Source organism: Sinocyclocheilus grahami, unplaced genomic scaffold (assembly GCF_001515645.1).
Source record: "Sinocyclocheilus grahami isolate Dianchi unplaced genomic scaffold, SAMN03320097.WGS_v1.1 scaffold17.1, whole genome shotgun sequence".
NCBI lineage: Eukaryota > Metazoa > Chordata > Actinopteri > Cypriniformes > Cyprinidae > Sinocyclocheilus > Sinocyclocheilus grahami.
The window spans coordinates 448148-467999 of NW_015505196.1; the positions used below are offsets into that span (position 1 = coordinate 448148).

The window sequence follows — 19852 nt, forward strand, 5'->3', positions numbered from 1 at the left end:
TGGGTGAAGGTCAAAGTGATGCAGTAATGTCTTTTAAGATGAAGATCATAAGTTATAGAACAACACAACAGCTTCTCCTTAAGCTGGTGGCCCATAACCGTATTGTAGGCTTAAGTTTTCTCAACTGTGACCATCGAGGTACACTGTACTAAATAGTTTACAGTAGCTCCAACACTGATCAAACAAACCTCCCTGTAATTTTCTAGTAATCCTGAAGAACGTGATTAACTAGGTCATATGTGTTTAATCAGGGATGGAACTAAATTCTACAAGCACAACGGACCTCAAGGTTGGAAGAAAAACAACTGCTGTAGTAGGCCAACTGCCATCTCGTACAATAGGGGCCTACAAAATTGTATTATATGAGGTTGGAGTAGTCCAATGCAAGTAGTGGTCACTACAGGTTGAAAGAGGGGTTGTGTCAAATAGCTATTTCAGGTGATAAGTAAGAAACATATATATTTTTACATTTATGAGAAGGAATAACAAATCACAGACAGAGTATGTTTTTGTTTTAACAGTATCAGCCACTGCTGAGGAGGGAGGAGAGGTCGGAGGAGGGCCTTTCACCTCTGTCACTGAGCCTTCATTCACCCTCATCACAATGGAGCCGGACGGTTGTGCCATGGGAATGTGAGGTAGAGCTAAAAAAACGACAGTATTGCACAAAATGAAGCAACACTCTCTATTTTAAGTAGGTTATGAAATGGCACGGCTTCAGCACCAGAACTGCCTCTATTGTGTGTTGGTTTTGGTATCTGTTCTTTTGTCTGTCCTCAAATATTGTTTTAAAAGATAAGAAATCCCAGAATTCACCTAAACTTTATACTTTTTGAGAGACTTTAGTGCTCCACCTCAATGCTCAAACTCAGCACTGCCCCCTGAAGTCCACGGGGGTACAAAACAGTCTCTGAACCTGATGCATTTATGAAGACTCACCAGCAAGATAGAGCTAGTGACCCGCCAAAGATGTCATTATTATAGAGGATAAAATAACACATTTACTAACACTGTTGTGTCCTATTCTGACGTAGGTCCCTTATTTAACTAGAGTCTTTATCATTTTAGTCAGATTTGTCAAAAGTGCAATAACACGTACAATAAAACGTAAAAAGTGCACATTTAATTTGTATGGTCACTAGTGCCTACATGCACATAATAAAATGAATAAATAAAAATGTTTATCACTTATTTATCCATGGTATCACAACTTTAATGAAATTGGTACAATAAGAAAACCGTGAAAATTGAGTAATAACCTTCAACCATTCACTACAGACTTGCTTTTCATCCACTGATTTTAATATATAGATTATAGATATAGTATCTATATTATAGATCAGTGCTTCTGTACGGATAATTCCGCTGTGGTGAACCCTAATGGGAGCAGCTGAAAGAAAGAGAGAGATAGATAAGTGCTTGTGCCATGATTCAAATCAACATGTCCCTTTCAACGCTACACCTCAGCAACTCATGTATCATCTAAGTTTCCCACTTGTAAATACAACTTTACTTGATCATTCGTGTGCTCAGAGCTGTTAATTGCGATATTTCCGACTCCACTTGTGCACATTTAATTTGTATGGTCACTAGTGCCTACATGCACATAATAAAATGAATAAATAAAAATGTTTATCACTTATTTATCCATGGTATCACAACTTTAATGAAATTGGTACAATAAGAAAACCGTGAAAATTGAGTAATAACCTTCAACCATTCACTACAGACTTGCTTTTCATCCACTGATTTTAATATATAGATTATAGATATAGTATCTATATTATAGATCAGTGCTTCTGTACGGATAATTCCGCTGTGGTGAACCCTAATGGGAGCAGCTGAAAGAAAGAGAGAGATAGATAAGTGCTTGTGCCATGATTCAAATCAACATGTCCCTTTCAACGCCACACCTCAGCAACTCATGTATCATCTAAGTTTCCCACTTGTAAATACAACTTTACTTGATCATTCATGTGCTCAGAGCTGTTAATTGCGATATTTCCGACTCCACTTGAAAGGCACATTAGCTCAGGGCTCCAGACAAACTATTTTTACTAGGAGCACTGTAGCCCCTGACTGAAAATTTTTAGGAGCACAAGCAGAAAATTTAGGGTCACACCTTTAAATCAGCCTGCAATGCAATCATTCACATATTTTCCTCATTTTGACTGTATTACTGACAAATGCTTTGATTATAAATAGACTTAACTCAGAAATTACAATGTACATTATTATTTTAATTTCAGAGGGATATGACAAATATATATATATATGATATGATAAAATTACTATTGTTTTGCATTAATAAGTGCAGTTATTAATAATATTACATGTTCATTTCATGTTTATACACATTTGACATTCCCTTTAATCGCCTACGCTAAAGTACACTTTCAGTCCGGTCTATGTACCTATGTGTCTCCGGACACGATTTCCGAGGGGATCCCCACCGAACACCCCCCATACCCCACATCTGAGATGGATGGAGTGGCCAAAACAGCAATCTTTTGGGCTGGAGTGGCAATCAAATGAACTCTGGGACTGGAGAGGCTGAGACAGGAGCTCTTGAAATGGGCTGGCGGCTCTGGTTGGGGCCATCCATGACAGGGATTGTAGGATCTGGATGGCCATGAGAGAACTTTAGAGACTGAGATGGCCGTGGCAGAATTACTGCCTACTACAGTCACCAAAACAAAAAGCTCAGGGAACCTCAGCGGCATCTTTGACAGGAAGCTTTGGGTAGCCATAACAGACCCTCTGGGACGGCCAAGATTGAAATCTGGCACTGGTGTGGCTGAGACAGGAAGCTCTAGCAGTGGGCAGCAACTCTGAGACCGGGGTGCCCATCATAGGGGCATTAAAAAAAAAGTGTCAAACAAAAGAACTACATACAGAAACCTATGTACACATCTCTAGGCAGCAATACTGCAAGATGCAAATATTGCTGCCTCAGGACCTGGCGCCAGACGCTACCAGAGCTTTCCAGCCTCGCAAGATGCTAAGAACTGGAGGGATGGAGGGGCCACTCGTGTCAGCCCACCAGACACTAAGCTGACTAAAGAGCAGTTCCTGGATGGCTGTTGCAGGGTGTTCTTGTCTCCATGACTTATGGGATGACCTAAAACAAAAACAGAAACAAAATCAGGTTTATTGACTAATACTTTACATTTAGAACAATTTTGGCTTTGGCATTTGTTACTTACATATACAGCAAATGAAACATCTAAAAAAAGAGTAAAAACAATTAGAATTTTTTAAAACTTAGGGGAACATGTTTCATAACTTGTTATCTCTATCATTTTATGTTGATCATATATAGGTACCTTAAACCAGTCATGGAGAAGGAGTCTGTCAAGAGGAATTCTCTCCTCAGGGTTGGGATGCAGGCAGGCGTTGATCAAATGGCTGCATTCTGTTCAGAAAGAAAAGAGAGACGTTTGACTACTATCTTAAACTTCCTTTACACCTGCTCACAAAAAATCCAGCAAGATGGCCATCTTTTATAAATCCACTTGGCTCAGATGTTACTTTTTCTTGTTTTTCTATGATATACTAGTTTTATACTGTTGGCCTTGTTTGTGAAGATCTCACCTTTTGACAAGCTGGGCAGATATCGCAGCCAGTCCTTGATCTTGTCCAGATCGGTGTGGTCTGGATAATAGCCGCAAACCAAAGTGTACAAAACAACCCCCAGTGAAAACACTGTTGCTTGCCGTCCGTTGTACTTGCCCGTCTCTAAATATTCAGGGGGGCAGTACTTCCTTGTGCCTGGAGGCATGTTTTCTCTGCATCCATTAGCATGTGCAACATGACAAGTTTGTCCATCTACACTTGAAAGTTAAAAATACTGCACAAAATCTCAGCCACCCAGATAATACATACCACTAAAGGTGTTATATGGCATTTCATGCAGCAGGTCCCTGCAGCCGAAATCAATCAGTGTCACGTCCAGGGTGTCTGTGTTCACTAACAAGTTCTCCAGTTTGATGTCTCTATGAAGAACTCCGCGGCTGCAGCATATTAAAAGATTAAACATTTGAAACATTATCTTATATATGAGTAGTTTTAATGGCCTAATGTTATTTGAGAAACTGTATGGAATATTTGTGGTGATACTTTTTTCCCAATACTTAAACAACCTGAATGTTCATGTCTGTATTATATATCAAGCAGCCATAATGTATGTCTGTACGTTTTGGATTATGGCAATAAACTCACTCTCAAAGCTCGTGACCACATCATTGTCCTGCTGTTCTGTCAGCGGGGACACAATCTCACCCTCTGACAGATTAACTGGACTATCATCGACACAAGACTGAGGATGCTCCTGCATCTGCTGGTCCTCAGAAGATGAGAGGATGTCAGAGCTGCTGCTAGGAGCTTCCTGATGATCACAATCCTCTGCAGTACATGTGATGTGCTGTAGAGAAACCTGATCTAAAGAGGGGGATAGAAATCAAATGATTGAATAATCATAACAATAATACTATCTCTAATATGTATATCATGACAGTAGCAGACTTTTTGATGTACAGAGCTCCATTCTATGTATATTTACATAACGTTGATGTGATTTACCATCAGTAGAGCACCTAGAAGATCCAGCCTGCTCCAGCTTCTCACTCTGCTCCACTTTCTCATTCTGAGCTTTCCCGTCCTGACCAGCTCTTGGGCGAGAGAAGTGGAAACAGGCCAGCCTCCTCCAAAACCTCCCTTTCATCCTCATCACCCTCTTCTTCTCTCTCACCTTCATCTCTCCTTCATCTTCCTTAGCAGTACCAGCGCGCCTCTCTTCACGCTGATGAGGATTTGGCTTGTTGGCGGTGGATTGAAGTGGTGTACGTAAATGGGAATTGTACACACACTTGCTATCAGCCGCTTTCTTCACACAAGAAATTTGCTGACCCACGATCATGTCTCTCCAAACTACCCACAAAAGTAATATAGGAGTTTCACGTCTTTACATACTCTCACATTCCACAACTTCGAATTCTGAATGTGACATCATAAGAGAATAGCACAGGAAAGAATCTTGTCTAATGTTGTCCATTTATATCATTCAATATTTGTATCTAATGATACGAGCAAATCAAGTATCCCCCCCCAAAAAAAGACTATTGCTGAAATGTTGTTTAACTACCGCACAAGGCTTAAACATTTTTTTTTTAAATTGATAAATAAATAATATAGAAGAATAGCCTATTTGTAATGAATTTTCACTTCATTAAACATTACAAGAATTTTCAAGCCAAATATTTCCCATAACTATGTTTGTAAGGTTTTAAATATTCAAAACATGTAGCATGCTGCTAAATTGTATACAATTATGTAAATAAAGATCACTTTAAAGTCACTTTATCCCAAACGGTGCTTACCTCCGATAACTCTTTCTCTAGCTATGGGCTATAAAATATTATATTCACATATACTGTACCATAACAAATGTTGTTTTTTAAACACTGCACAAACTCTAGTCATGCTTAGACAATGTCAAAACAAAACAAACAAACAAAAAGCTTCATGTGCTTTTGGATAAAGCTGATGATATTTCTCTGCGTTCCTGGAAGTAATGCTGAATACTCTAAGGCTACAACAACAATGCTTTATTCCTGCTTAAGAAAACAAGAATAAACCAATTTTGTCTTAAAACCTTTTATTTAATGAAATGTTGTGACCATGTATATTGGGTTCTATTCTTTTGGGTTTCTCCAAATGATTTAAATACCTGTCTAACAGTCTTCAGAATGATGTGATCATTTGACACTTTTGAATATCTATTTTCCTCATTCTCTCTCTTGGCTTATTGAAACTTCATTGGCAGTTTTAGAAACAAATGTTGCCAAGTGTGTTGTTGGCATCAATATATTTATACATCATTACTTCTTTTAATATTATTTTATTTATTTCATATTCTGTTCATTCTTTAAAAATAAATGATTAAATCGTTGGATTTGTTCATTGGCAGTTTTAGAAACAAATGTTGCCAAGTGTGTTGTTGGCGTCAATATATTTATACATCATTACTTCTTTTAATATTATTTTATTTATTTCATATTCTGTTCATTCTTTAAAAATAAATGATTAAATCGTTGGATTTGTTTTTTTTTTAGTAAAATGAATGATTGAGTGAATGATGTATCTGATGATCTGCACGTTGGAATAAGGCATTTAAAAACGCGACGACAGTATCAAAAATGCTACACAAAATCTTCAATGGTGAATTTTGTTTGTGCAACGTGACAAAATGCATTTATATTGTGACAAAAAACTATATCTGCCGTTAATAAATACATACAAAAACGTAACGACCTTTTCACAACGTGGAAAAACACTTTTACAACTTAATTGTGGTTGCTGTGTTGATAAAGACGACAAAACTCTAGATTATTATAATTTTTTTTAATAATATGGTACCTTGCATTACAAACATCTAATCACAGCTGACTATTATAAACAAATTCACAAATAAACCTACAGTATCATCATCTAGTTTTTGAAGCTGGGAATATTATTATTATTATTGTTGTTGTTGTTGTTGTTGTTATTCTTTTGGAATGGGGACTTTAATTTTGAAGAGGGAACACTTTTATTTTAAAAATCATTGACGTTCCTTACTTTCACGAGTCACGACCTCGGAGCATTGGTGACAGTGTCACAGCTGACTAAAGATTGCCCTTATTAATCAGTCTGCCCAAATGAAGACAGAACCTGAACTACAGATGAGTTTAAGACGATAAACCGACGGGTTAAGGAAACTTGGTGAGCTTTGATTGATAATGTTTTCTATTCCAGATTTTCAGGTTCCTGTACTGTCTGCTTCAATGAACACGCTGTCATTTATGTGAACTGATATGATCTAATAACAAAGATCTGTTGCTCCCATATTATTTATAGTTTACTATGGTAAGAAACTATAGTTTTCGCCCAAATATCCTGGTTCCTACAGTTTTTGTTATCACTGTAAAATTATCATGAGCTAATATGGCATTTCCATATTGTACAAAGCTTTCGGAGTCTATCTCTGTATTATTATTATTATACCTATAGAGTCTATATCTGTATTAACCTCTGTATTTTTGTAGTGACTAATACCAAATTAGCACAATGTTGCAATATAAGTCCTAACGTTATAGGTAAATGACCTATGTTTTTAAGATAACGAGATTTAATATGTTTGATAAAGTATTATATAACGTTATATTTGTATTTTTTAATAAAAATGTTGGCCTCGAATGTATTAAATCAAAGGTTATATATATATATATATATATATATATATATATATTTAATTTTTTCTAAAAATGTATCAGTATATTTGGTCCCAAATGAGCCTAATGAGTGAGTGCTTATTTTCTGCCTAATTTTCAACACTTTTATTTATTAATAACATTATTTACAATTTTTGTCAGTTTATTTCTACAGTGGTCAATAAGTAAATTAGTGTTTTAAACTCGATTTCCCAAATTTTAGTAACAGTGTTACAATTTTACCTCATTGAAAAGTTCTCATATGATATTTAGTTAATTTCCTAAAGGTTAAAACACCTCCTTTCGGTTTATTTATATGTAAAACAGAAATGAGGCACTATTTTGTACATTATTCATAGAACATTTTGCATACATTGAAGTGTCTCTGAAGGAAATAATGCATTATTTATCGGCTTTAAGATATCGGCCAAATTTTCTTATCAGGCCAATACCGATAACAGAAAAAATGAGCATTTATCGGCCGATACCGATATGGTGGCCGATATATCGTGCATCCCTATACATTATGGTTACCATGGTAAATTTTAATAAGGCTGTAATGTTTACCACTTTTACACATGAAAGCTATTCACATAAATGTTCTTTGCTGTTTTCACAGAACAACATCTACTCAACAGAAAAAGGAAGATGGGTCCGACTAGAGTTTTTCCAATTCTTCATCGTGTTGCTGCTCTTTCTTCTATCCGCAGTACAATGGCATTAAGACATTCCCTTTGTAAACCTACTGTAAAACTGTGCTATGCCTCCCTCTGCACCCTCCAACAGACGAGATCTGTTTCAACAGAGACTGCCTTAAGCCATCACATTTCAGGCCTGACTGACAAGGAGAAAAGACTACTGACCAAGCTTTATGATGGACTTATCGGAGGTCAAAGGGCAGCTCTCGCTGAATCTATAACCCTTGTGGAGACCCAGCATCCAAGGAAGAAAGAGTTGGCCCAGGTTCTGCTTCAAAGAGTGCTGGCCTTCCGTCAGGAGCAGGAGAAACGCAATGGTGGAAACCCAGTGGCCTTCAGAGTGGGTCAGTAAGGTGATGTGAACTGTAGGAGTGAAGCTGAAGCGTATTGCTGTTTGTCACATCTTTGTTCGTGTGACTTCAGGACTGTCTGGTCCCCCTGGTGCTGGAAAGTCTTCATTCATCGAGGTCATTGGGAAAATGCTGACAGGAAGAGGACATAAAGTGTCAGTACTGGCTGTGGATCCTTCCTCATGCACAACTGGAGGTGAACAGATGCTCAAATATCAGAAAGTTTTGCTACCAAAAGATGGTGGTGCCAGTTTTATCTTTGTGCTTTAGATGTTTGCATATGTATATATTTGTTTGTAAGTCACTATAGTCAGCAGTTATGTGGTTACAAATTTTCATATTGACATAATTATCATATTTTCACAATGATGTCATTTTCACTGCTGAAGCTGTGCACACATACATTACTAATCAAACGTTTGGGGTCGTTTTTGACCTTATCGTCATCGAGGCTGCATTTATTTGATCACAAATACAATAAAAACAGCAATATTGTGAACAAATATCATTAAAAATAACATTTTTTCTTTTGAATATTTTTCAAATATAATTCATTCCTGTGATTGAATCGCTGAATTTTCACAAGCCATTGCTTGGGTTTTCAGTGCCATCATTCTAATATGCTGATTTGCTGCTCAAGGAACATTTCTTACTATTGTTAATACTGCAAACAGTTGTGCTGCTTCATATTTTCATGGAAAACGATTTATTTTTCAGGATTCTTAGATGAATAGAAAATACAAAAAAAACAGCGTTATTTATCTTTACTGCTACTTTTGATCCATTTAATGCATTCTTGCTAAATAAAAATAATTTCTTAATCAACAGTTAATCTTAAGTAGCTACCTTTGTATGCAGGTTCACTGATGGGGGACAAAACCCGAATGACAGAGCTCTCCAGAGACATGAGCGCTTACATCCGACCGTCTCCCACATCAGGAACCCTCGGTGGTGTGACGCGGACCACCAACGAAGCTATAGTCCTCTGTGAGGGTGCAGGCTATGACATTGTATTAGTGGAAACTGTGGGTAAGCCATTGTTATGGTTTTCATTATGTTATTTATTTTGAGTAATGCTCATCTTAAAAAACATCTATGTATGCAAAGTAACTCTGCAGTGTCACTTAAAGGCACAATATTTTTTTTTTTAATTAAAATATCCAAAAACCCACTAGAACAGTGTTATATATTTTGCTGACTTATGTACTTACATTATCCCAAATGTTTTGAAGAATGTTTATATCCAGAAAACATGGAAAACACCAAAGACGCTTTAATATGTTGTGCGTTTTATTAGACCGCTGACGACCGCACAGAGCAGCAGCATAACAGAACTTTCTAGTATGATAAAACAGCGCTGCTTTTTTTCCCCACATACGCACGACCGGAAGTAGCGGAAACGGTCAACTGTAGCATAATAAAAGCTCCGCTGCTTTCGAGCCGTGTGTCACGCTCGTTCAGCGGCCTCGTTTCGCTTCGATGGCTTTCAGCCTCACCCTGCTTCATTCTACTACGTTAATAAATCATTAGCTCATCCATGAACATGATTTTCTGCCCAAGTCCCATCGGATTGCATCGGCTGTGGGGATGAAGACGACAACTCCCATGATTCCACACACAGTCACGGCGTCATCAAACTACGCCTTTGCCTCTTTGTTTATTTTGAATATGCGCCCTCTAGCGGCGAAAATTACATATTGTGCCTATAAGTTCCAATCTTTACACAGGTGTTGGTCAGTCTGAGTTTGCTGTGGCTGACATGGTGGATATGTTTGTGCTGCTGATCCCACCAGCAGGGGGCGATGAACTGCAGGTATACTGTACACACTTGCCTTTACTCTGTCCCTATTTTCATACAAGTGGTTCTCAAGGAAGGAGTCTGGGGCCTCAGCAAAGTTCCATGGAGACCTTAAGATGACTTAAAATTATTTCGATGAAAATTTTAATTCAGTTCCAATCTTTACACAGGTGTTGGTCAGTCTGAGTTTGCTGTGGCTGACATGGTGGATATGTTTGTGCTGCTGATCCCACCAGCAGGGGGCGATGAACTGCAGGTATACTGTACACACTTGCCTTTACTCTGTCCCTATTTTCATACAAGTGGTTCTCAAGGAAGGAGTCTGGGGCCTCAGCAAAGTTCCATGGAGACCTTAAGATGACTTAAAATTATTTCGATGAAAATTCATTTTAAATTAAATATTTGATTGGGTAGAAATTGTGAGTAAAACATAAAAGAATGTTGTTTTAAAACAATATTTTTAAAATGTATTTTAAAATCAATGCCTTGGAAATCAAAGAAATTGCAAACTGCTTTGAACAATTTTCAGATTTTGGTGATTCTTATGTTGTGAAGGTTTGTTTGTGGTAGTCTTGCTGAGAGTGGATTATGCTGTATTTTCAAAAAGGGAATCAAAAGAGGAATCATTGAGATGGCTGACTTGGTGGTGGTTACAAAATCAGACGGTGAATTGGTTGTTCCAGCACGGAGGATACAGGCAGAATACACAAGTGCCCTGAAGTTACTCCGAAAGAAGTCCAAAGTCTGGAAACCAAAGGTGTGCGACTTCATAATCATGCTTTTCTTTACAATAAAACAACTGTAATTCATTCTGTTCAATTTTTTTTATTTAATGAAAAATAATATGACCAGCATATCTGCAAAGGTTTTAAGGAAATAATCATTAAAGGATCTAAATCAACTGGTTTTAGCTCATAAAGACAGCAGATTTTTGTAGATATTAGAGGGAAAGATTGGGAAAAATTCACAGAAACACTACCATTCAAAAGTTTGGGGTCAGTACGTTTTTTTTTTGTTTGTTTTTTCGGCAAGGATGCATTAAATTGATCAAAAGTGACAAGTATTTTACATTGTCACAAAAAAACTCTTTCAAATAAAGGCTTACTTAACTTTCTGTCCATTAAAGAATAAAAAAAAAAAGTTTTTCCACAACTGTATTTAGCAGCACAATAATTTTCAACATGTAATAAGAAATGTCTCATGAGCAGCAAATCAGCATATTAGAATGATTTCTGAAGGATCATGTGACACTGAAGACTAATGTAATGATGCTGAAAATGTAGCTTTGATCACAGGAATAAATTACATTTTAAAATATATTTCAGTGTAAAGCAGTTGTTTTAAATAGTAAATACATTTCACGATATTACTGTTTGTGCTGTATTTCTGTCCCTATTTTCATACAAGTGGTTCTCAAGGAAGGAGTCTGGGGCCTCAGCAAAGTTCCATGGAGACCTTAAGATGACTTAAAATTATTTCGATGAAAATTTTAATTCATTTTAAATTAAATATTTGATTGGGTAGAAATTGTGAGTAAAACATAAAAGAATGTTGTTTTAAAACAATATTTTTAAAATGTATTTTAAAATCAATGCCTTGGAAATCAAAGAAATTGCAAACTGCTTTGAACAATTTTCAGATTTTGGTGATTCTTATGTTGTGAAGGTTTGTTTGTGGTAGTCTTGCTGAGAGTGGATTATGCTGTATTTTCAAAAAGGGAATCAAAAGAGGAATCATTGAGATGGCTGACTTGGTGGTGGTTACAAAATCAGACGGTGAATTGGTTGTTCCAGCACGGAGGATACAGGCAGAATACACAAGTGCCCTGAAGTTACTCCGAAAGAAGTCCAAAGTCTGGAAACCAAAGGTGTGCGACTTCATAATCATGCTTTTCTTTACAATAAAACAACTGTAATTCATTCTGTTCAATTTTTTTTATTTAATGAAAAATAATATGACCAGCATATCTGCAAAGGTTTTAAGGAAATAATCATTAAAGGATCTAAATCAACTGGTTTTAGCTCATAAAGACAGCAGATTTTTGTAGATATTAGAGGGAAAGATTGGGAAAAATTCACAGAAACACTACCATTCAAAAGTTTGGGGTCAGTACGTTTTTTTTTTGTTTGTTTTTTCGGCAAGGATGCATTAAATTGATCAAAAGTGACAAGTATTTTACATTGTCACAAAAAAACTCTTTCAAATAAAGGCTTACTTAACTTTCTGTCCATTAAAGAATAAAAAAAAAAAGTTTTTCCACAACTGTATTTAGCAGCACAATAATTTTCAACATGTAATAAGAAATGTCTCATGAGCAGCAAATCAGCATATTAGAATGATTTCTGAAGGATCATGTGACACTGAAGACTAATGTAATGATGCTGAAAATGTAGCTTTGATCACAGGAATAAATTACATTTTAAAATATATTTCAGTGTAAAGCAGTTGTTTTAAATAGTAAATACATTTCACGATATTACTGTTTGTGCTGTATTTTGGATCAAATAAATGCAGGCTTGGTGAGCAGAAGAGAATAAAAAATAAAAAAAAAGCCAGTTTATTTTATCCTCCTGAGACCCTGCATCATTCTATTTTATTACATTTTTCTGAGACGTTACATGCCACAGTTTGGAGTCTGGATGTCCTGTAAAATGAAATGAAATTCAGGGATTTTCAGAGATACTAAATGTTTGGATGTTTCATGACCACTCCCTCTCCTTGGTCTTCAAAAATGTCTGATATTAATGTACTGACACTCTTACAGAAATATTTTGTAATTATCATTTAAATCTGACTAATTTTTAAACTGTGTGTCATGAATCAACATCTCAGGAAAATGATATGGGGTTTCAGGAGGACACCGGGACTAAAAGCATGTTTATAACGCATTTATAGGGAAAAGGGAAAGAAATTATATTTCAATATTCCTATGAAATATTATATATTATTATGAAAATCTTGTCAATTATTACTTGCATTATTACACTTCTTTTTTCATTACATGTTGCCCCAAAAACACATTAATATGCAAATTAGATTTAGTTTATAGATGCATTGTATATAATGAGAAAACCTGTTTATGGCCATTTTACACACATTTTGCAGAAAGAAAAATGGTATTGCAAATAATTCTGTTATAACATAGTTGAGAATTATCTTTATACAAAGTTTGGTAAAAAAAAAAAAAATCCTGAAAACTAAAAATGTATTGGTGATTTAAAAAAAAAATCTATTATTTTTGCCTATGCATGTTCATTCATGTCTTTTTATTTATGTTTTTTTTTTTTATTGAGTCCCGATGTCCTCTACCAAGGACGTAGCATAACTTGTGAATGAAATATCATTAAAAACATTTTTTTTAATGCTCTAAATGATGTAACAAAAATACTAAGTTTTTCCTAAAATGTTTTGCCGGGTCTCAAGAGGTTAACACGTTTCCTTCTCCCCCTTCCTCCCATACAAGAATTGCTTCCATGTTAAACTTGTTTTATTTATGTATCCTTATTCTCTGCTAAAAAGAAGTGTCCTGGCCAGCGGAGTAGTGTTGTCTTTTCCCATCATGTTGTCAAGTCTTTCCTCTTTGTCCCCTCAACCCCAGTATAACTTCTACCCGCAGGGCAGGGCACAGAGCCAACATAGGCAGCCCTTTGAATGGCCAAATGCTGCCTCATGCATTTCACTGATTAGAGGCCACCCACATGGATGAAAACCGCTAAAGCCTTTGTCTCCTCTCAGCAGCATGATTTCTGAGCTCCATCCCTGTACTGGAGAATGCGACGGTCATATTGATTTTTTTCGCCCTCCCTAAAGACTCTAGTATATAGGTCTTTCAGTGAAGACGAGGATGGAGTGATGTGTGTGGGCGAGCACCCTTTACATTTCCACATTCTGGCTGCTCAGAATCATGACCACTCCCTCTCCTTGGTCTTCAAAAATGTCTGATATTAATGTACTGACACTCTTACAGAAATATTTTGTAATTATCATTTAAATCTGACTAATTTTTAAACTGTGTGTCATGAATCAACATCTCAGGAAAATGATATGGGGTTTCAGGAGGACACCGGGACTAAAAGCATGTTTATAACGCATTTATAGGGAAAAGGGAAAGAAATTATATTTCAATATTCCTATGAAATATTATATATTATTATGAAAATCTTGTCAATTATTACTTGCATTATTACACTTCTTTTTTCATTACATGTTGCCCCAAAAACACATTAATATGCAAATTAGATTTAGTTTATAGATGCATTGTATATAATGAGAAAACCTGTTTATGGCCATTTTACACACATTTTGCAGAAAGAAAAATGGTATTGCAAATAATTCTGTTATAACATAGTTGAGAATTATCTTTATACAAAGTTTGGTAAAAAAAAAAAAATCCTGAAAACTAAAAATGTATTGGTGATTTAAAAAAAAAATCTATTATTTTTGCCTATGCATGTTCATTCATGTCTTTTTATTTATGTTTTTTTTTTTTATTGAGTCCCGATGTCCTCTACCAAGGACGTAGCATAACTTGTGAATGAAATATCATTAAAAACATTTTTTTTAATGCTCTAAATGATGTAACAAAAATACTAAGTTTTTCCTAAAATGTTTTGCCGGGTCTCAAGAGGTTAACACGTTTCCTTCTCCCCCTTCCTCCCATACAAGAATTGCTTCCATGTTAAACTTGTTTTATTTATGTATCCTTATTCTCTGCTAAAAAGAAGTGTCCTGGCCAGCGGAGTAGTGTTGTCTTTTCCCATCATGTTGTCAAGTCTTTCCTCTTTGTCCCCTCAACCCCAGTATAACTTCTACCCGCAGGGCAGGGCACAGAGCCAACATAGGCAGCCCTTTGAATGGCCAAATGCTGCCTCATGCATTTCACTGATTAGAGGCCACCCACATGGATGAAAACCGCTAAAGCCTTTGTCTCCTCTCAGCAGCATGATTTCTGAGCTCCATCCCTGTACTGGAGAATGCGACGGTCATATTGATTTTTTTTCACCCTCCCTAAAGACTCTAGTATATAGGTCTTTCAGTGAAGACGAGGATGGAGTGATGTGTGTGGGCGAGCACCCTTTACATTTCCACATTCTGGCTGCTCAGAAGTATAGCATCTACCCGCTTCCATTCTCTCCGCTCATTTCTTCCTTCTGCTTTCTGTTTTCATCTTTCTTCAGCTCTCCACATCTACACCAGCACATTTTATATGCTTTCTTTCTCTTCCCCATTTGTGGTCAGGTGGTCCGCATATCTTCTCAGACGGGGCAGGGTGTGCCTGAGCTGTGGGATACCATTCTACACTTCCGGGATGCGATGCTGAGCAGCGGGGAGCTCCGAGTCCGGCGGCAAACTCAGCAGAAGGTGTGGTTGTGGAATCTGATCCAGGAGAACGCTCTACGCCACTTCCAGCAGCATCCAGCGGTGCATGCCGAGCTCCCGGAGCTGGAGCGAAGAGTCACGTGTGGAGATATCTCACCAGGCCTTGCTGCTGACCTCCTTCTGAAAGTTTTCTCCACTGTACAGTGATGGAAGGCCGTTCCATGGGAAGCTATAAGACGAGGCTTATTAGAAAGATATGATAGAAAGATTGAGTCTTACAAGATTTGATTACTTTTTATTGTGTTTCATCTAATTTTAAAGGATTTTAATGACTGATGGCATTTGATAATTATGATAGGTGAGATAACCGCCTCTGTATTATCTTGCAAAGTTGGTGAAATTGTACTTAAAGAAAAGGAAATTAAATGTAATTAAATTAACTTTTACACACTTTGACCTGAAATTTGTTACTTGTACGGGACCCAACAATAAAAAAATTTTTTTTTTACTTGCCAGCAAACATTTACACTGATATCATAACATAAGTAGATTAGTAAAAACTCAATTTTCTTAATATAGAAATATATAATGTATACACAGTAATATAAAATGCATACAAATATTTTTTAGAAACCTAGAATTACTAACCCCTAACCCTAAAATAAATTCATTAGAATACAATGCAGTCATTTTTTCTTTATACAGTAATATATTATAAAAATTATTATACAGTTCTTTTAACATTACCATATTTTTCATTGAACATTTTCTTTATCAAGAAAAGCTAAAAGTGTTTACATGACTGAACATGAACGCTTGTTGATTTTTCTTTGATACAGTATATTTTCTTGATACAGTAAAAACAGTTCAAACACACAAAAACATTCTGAAAAGATATATAAACTCTTTCTGGAAAAACATTTAGTGTAATTTAGTTTTTTGTTGTTGTTTTTTTTAACAGGCTGTTCATCCTGAGATTGTTATCCTGGTCACAAATTTTACATATCTTGATAAAAGATATATGATATCTGGAACTCCGTTCTATGGAAGATTCCATTCCATGTCAATTTCCTTTGATCTTTTAAACAGTATATTGTTTATATTCATGTATTTTTTAAATGAAGATCCTATAGACTGTACACAGATGCTGTGTAAACTACTAACATAACTGTAGTATACTGTTGTGATTAATGTTTCCCTGCGAAAAGACTAAACCTTTGTTTAGTCTTGGGGTGTCTGTTCCAAATCACCAGAACACTTATTTTTACAATTACATTCTCTGCAAGTCAGCAAATGATATTGCTGATCTTACATCATAGCTCCATTGCATGAATTTAAATGAGCTCAAACAGGAGAGTGTTTTCCAGTAGTTGCTGTTCTCTCAGGCTGACACTAGATGGACCTGCAGACCTGGAGAGATCTTTGTCCATTATGTAAATACACTCCTCGGCATGCCACTGCTGTTTGTCTCAGCCTACAATAGTGTGGTGTTGGCCTGCCCCTTACAGACCCAGAATATGCTGACTGCGATTCCAGTCCTGTTCATTCCTGTCCTGATGTTGTACCACGACTGATTTACACACTCTTAAGAGAATAAGCCACGCTGAACGCTACCATGTTGTAACCCAGCATTGTTCTGTTTCAATAAATCCCAAGTTCACGCGACCTCGTCTCATCACTTTTGTTCTGCAAGCTGTGTGTGTCTGCGTACAGACACGTCCTGCCTCCTGTGCACAAGCTTTCTAGTCATTATGCCTTGCGCTTCTGTCTTATGACTCAGACTGGAATGCTTTGTGAATACTGATGAACTCCAAAGACCTGAGGGCCGCCCTCTCCATCAATCACGAATAAAAGCTCTTAGCCCTTCTGTGTAAACGGAGATACGTTAGATCTGAGTGTCTGGACTGTACCTGCAGAGCCAAGAACTGTGGTTTGTCTAGAGGAAACCTTATTCAGTGTATGATATCATGTTGCAGCCTAAATAGTGATTACATACGCATTTAACATTTAGAAAGATTGGACTTGTTGTGAAAACATGCAGCACCCAAGGTCTCACTGGAATCTCCTATCATGCTTAAAAGTTGCATATATGCAGTACTGTACAGAAGTTTGTGGTTTGTAAGTTTTTAAATGTTTCTTAAAGAAGTGTGTTTATTTGATCAAAAGTCAAAATTGTGAAATATTATTACAAATTTAAAAGTATGTTCTATTTGAATACAAAATGTAATATATTCCTGCGATGCAAAGCTGAATTTTCTGCAGCCATTACTCCAGTTTTCAGTGTCACATGATCCTTCAGAAATCATTTTAATATACAGTAGCTACTGACTGGCTGCTCAAGAATTCACATTATTATCATCAGTGTTGAAAACAGTTGTGTTGCTTAATATTTGTGTAGAAACACGATACATTTTCTTTGATGAATATAAAATTTAAAAGAACAGCGTTTATTTGAAACAGATTTGTTTTTCACATGACTGATTTTGCAGACAAAAGTTTTTGAAATAGTAAAAAGGGAAGCAGTTTTGTTACTATTTTCTAAAAAAAAAAAAAAAAGTAATATAGAATTGCACCAAACAAATTAATAGGCTTTATTTTAAACAATGTTATTCTTTTTTGGATTGTTTTCTTCATTATGCCATGGGGGAAACAATCAAAATTTATTTTTAATTGTGAACTGCAGTGTATTTTTGAACAAATTAAAAGGGCAAAAATTTCACATAATAAAGCCACATTTGATCTGGAATCAGAAGGCATTCACAGCCATGCATGCTGACATAATGTTAGCATTCAAATAAAAAAAGAGTAACCAACTGAACAATGACATGCTACTCTATTTGGGCCCCTTTTAAAATAAATGTAGCCTTATTCCACCTATAAAGCAACAGTTCCTTGTAGTTTTGCTGGTCTCTCCCTGCTGCGTTTGTGCTATTTGCCTCTCTTACATCTACACTCGGCTGGCTGCCTCGCCGTCTCTCTAGTGACTGATGAGTGCGTAAGGCATTTCCTTCAGGGCTGTGAGCTCAGTTGCTGCAAAACGATCCTATGAGTGACAAACTAATGGGACAAGCCTGGAAGTGTGCAAGGGAGTAATACAAACTTCGGTTGGCACACTTAGACTAGACCGGCAGTCCTTTCAACTGTAACTAAAGTGATTTCAGCTCTGTTGCGATAAGCCTTTTGTAATCCCTGTGGCCACATCTGCAAATTACAGTATCATTCTATGGGGTGTTCTACTGTTGCAGAATAAATATTATATTTACAGTACCTTAAAGAGATAGTTCACCCAAAAAAAATTAACTCCGAGCCTGACATTGGACCCCATTGCCTTCCCCACTGGACTGCATGGTGTGGACAAAAAATACTTGTGTTCTACTGACAAAGAAAAGTCATATGTTTGGATGCATGAGCGTGAGCAAATTATGACTGAAGTTGATCTTTTTTATTTTGGTGAATTATCCGTTTAAAACCTTTATTTTTAAACTTTAAGGTATGGCAAATGAAAAATATAATATTACAGGTATTGTTTTGTGTGTGCAAATGTACAGCTCCCAAGGCTAAATGCTTTCGAAAAGACAAAGTCTGCTTCAGAAATAAGAGAAGAGGAACTCAATTGACCTGTGGTAATGAATTTGAGTGAATAATTATTCTTAGCAACTATTGAATGATGCTATCGAATAGAGATTAATTTCTTTGAATAACTGCCCGTCTTCGCTTAATGAATTCCATCTGGTCTCTGTCCCAAAATCAGGGTTTGATCGGGCCATGGTCCCACTGGTTCTACTATTGCCTCCACAATGCTGATGTCAAAATCAACCTCTTCAGATACAAATGTGTTTCCTGGCAGCGCCGAGTGGCTTTTTTTCTGCCTCTACCCTCAAGCGGTAACTCGGCATGGCTTGTGTTCTTGATGGTAATGGAGTGTCTCGAGATGGCAGGCAAACTCTCCTCAGGCCTCTAAACTCAATCCTTTTTAATCCCGGGTCTAATTGCTCGCTTTGCCAGCCAAAGTGAATTCAGCTGCTGGCTGTCTGTGAGACCAACAGTCCCTTTAGAGCACAAAGTAATAACATCATAGATTTACAGAAATTAAAAGTTTAAACAAAAGACAGCAACGTGGCAGCTAGCCTGTCAAAGAGGCCAGCGGCCTTCGTACTCCTGTTAAGACGAAATAAAAAGAGACATCAAGAGCAGCGTGCCATGCGTCTCCCTTGCTTCTTTATCCCTCCCTTAAAAGTAAAGTTTAAAAAATAGTGGGTATGAAAGGAACTCTCCTTCTACCTCTCCTCTTATATTTTATACATATTACTCTTTATACAACTCTTTTGTCATGAGCATATGAGAAGAGTATTTGAGTCAGTCTGACACAACATCCTTGTGGTTTTATTTTCCACAGAAAACATCAAAATCTAGTTTTATTTTGCTGTGGTTTTGTTA

General features: G+C 36.6%; 2 protein-coding genes across 2 annotated transcripts; one reads left to right on the top strand and one right to left on the bottom strand.

Moving 5' to 3' along the window:
- Nucleotides 1-2952: 2952 nt before the first annotated feature.
- Nucleotides 2953-4048, bottom strand: LOC107551967 (serine/threonine-protein kinase pim-3-like). The gene is made up of 5 exons (XM_016233776.1): nucleotides 3886-4048; nucleotides 3595-3771; nucleotides 3327-3415; nucleotides 3207-3226; nucleotides 2953-3121 (listed from the first exon to the last, which is right to left on the bottom strand). Exons 1-5 carry the CDS (start codon nucleotides 4046-4048, stop codon nucleotides 2953-2955), a joined length of 618 nt encoding a protein of 205 aa, XP_016089262.1.
- A 2567-nt stretch (nucleotides 4049-6615) lies between these two features.
- On the top strand, nucleotides 6616-15922 carry mmaa (metabolism of cobalamin associated A). The gene is made up of 7 exons (XM_016231912.1): nucleotides 6616-6762; nucleotides 7870-8292; nucleotides 8372-8494; nucleotides 9157-9327; nucleotides 10026-10111; nucleotides 10704-10853; nucleotides 15335-15922. The coding sequence occupies exons 2-7, from the start codon at nucleotides 7899-7901 to the stop codon at nucleotides 15620-15622; spliced, it is 1212 nt and encodes a 403-aa protein (XP_016087398.1). The 5' UTR covers nucleotides 6616-6762; nucleotides 7870-7898; the 3' UTR covers nucleotides 15623-15922.
- The last annotated feature ends 3930 nt before the right edge of the window (nucleotides 15923-19852 follow it).

Excerpts from the sequence above, each read along its gene's own strand:
- LOC107551967 (XM_016233776.1), bottom strand. The coding sequence starts at position 4,048 with ATGTTTCAAATGTTTAATCTTTTAATATGCTGCAGCCGCGGAGTTCTT. Across the intron at positions 3,416-3,594 it reads TCTGCCCAGCTTGTCAAAAG|AATGCAGCCATTTGATCAAC; the intron begins GTGAGATCTTCA and ends CTTTCTGAACAG. Across the intron at positions 3,122-3,206 it reads ATGTTTCATTTGCTGTATAT|GTCATCCCATAAGTCATGGA; the intron begins GTAAGTAACAAA and ends TTTTTGTTTTAG.
- mmaa (XM_016231912.1), top strand. The coding sequence starts at position 7,899 with ATGGGTCCGACTAGAGTTTTTCCAATTCTTCATCGTGTTGCTGCTCTT. Across the intron at positions 8,293-8,371 it reads CCCAGTGGCCTTCAGAGTGG|GACTGTCTGGTCCCCCTGGT; the intron begins GTCAGTAAGGTG and ends GTGTGACTTCAG. Across the intron at positions 10,112-10,703 it reads CAGGGGGCGATGAACTGCAG|GGAATCAAAAGAGGAATCAT; the intron begins GTATACTGTACA and ends ATTTTCAAAAAG.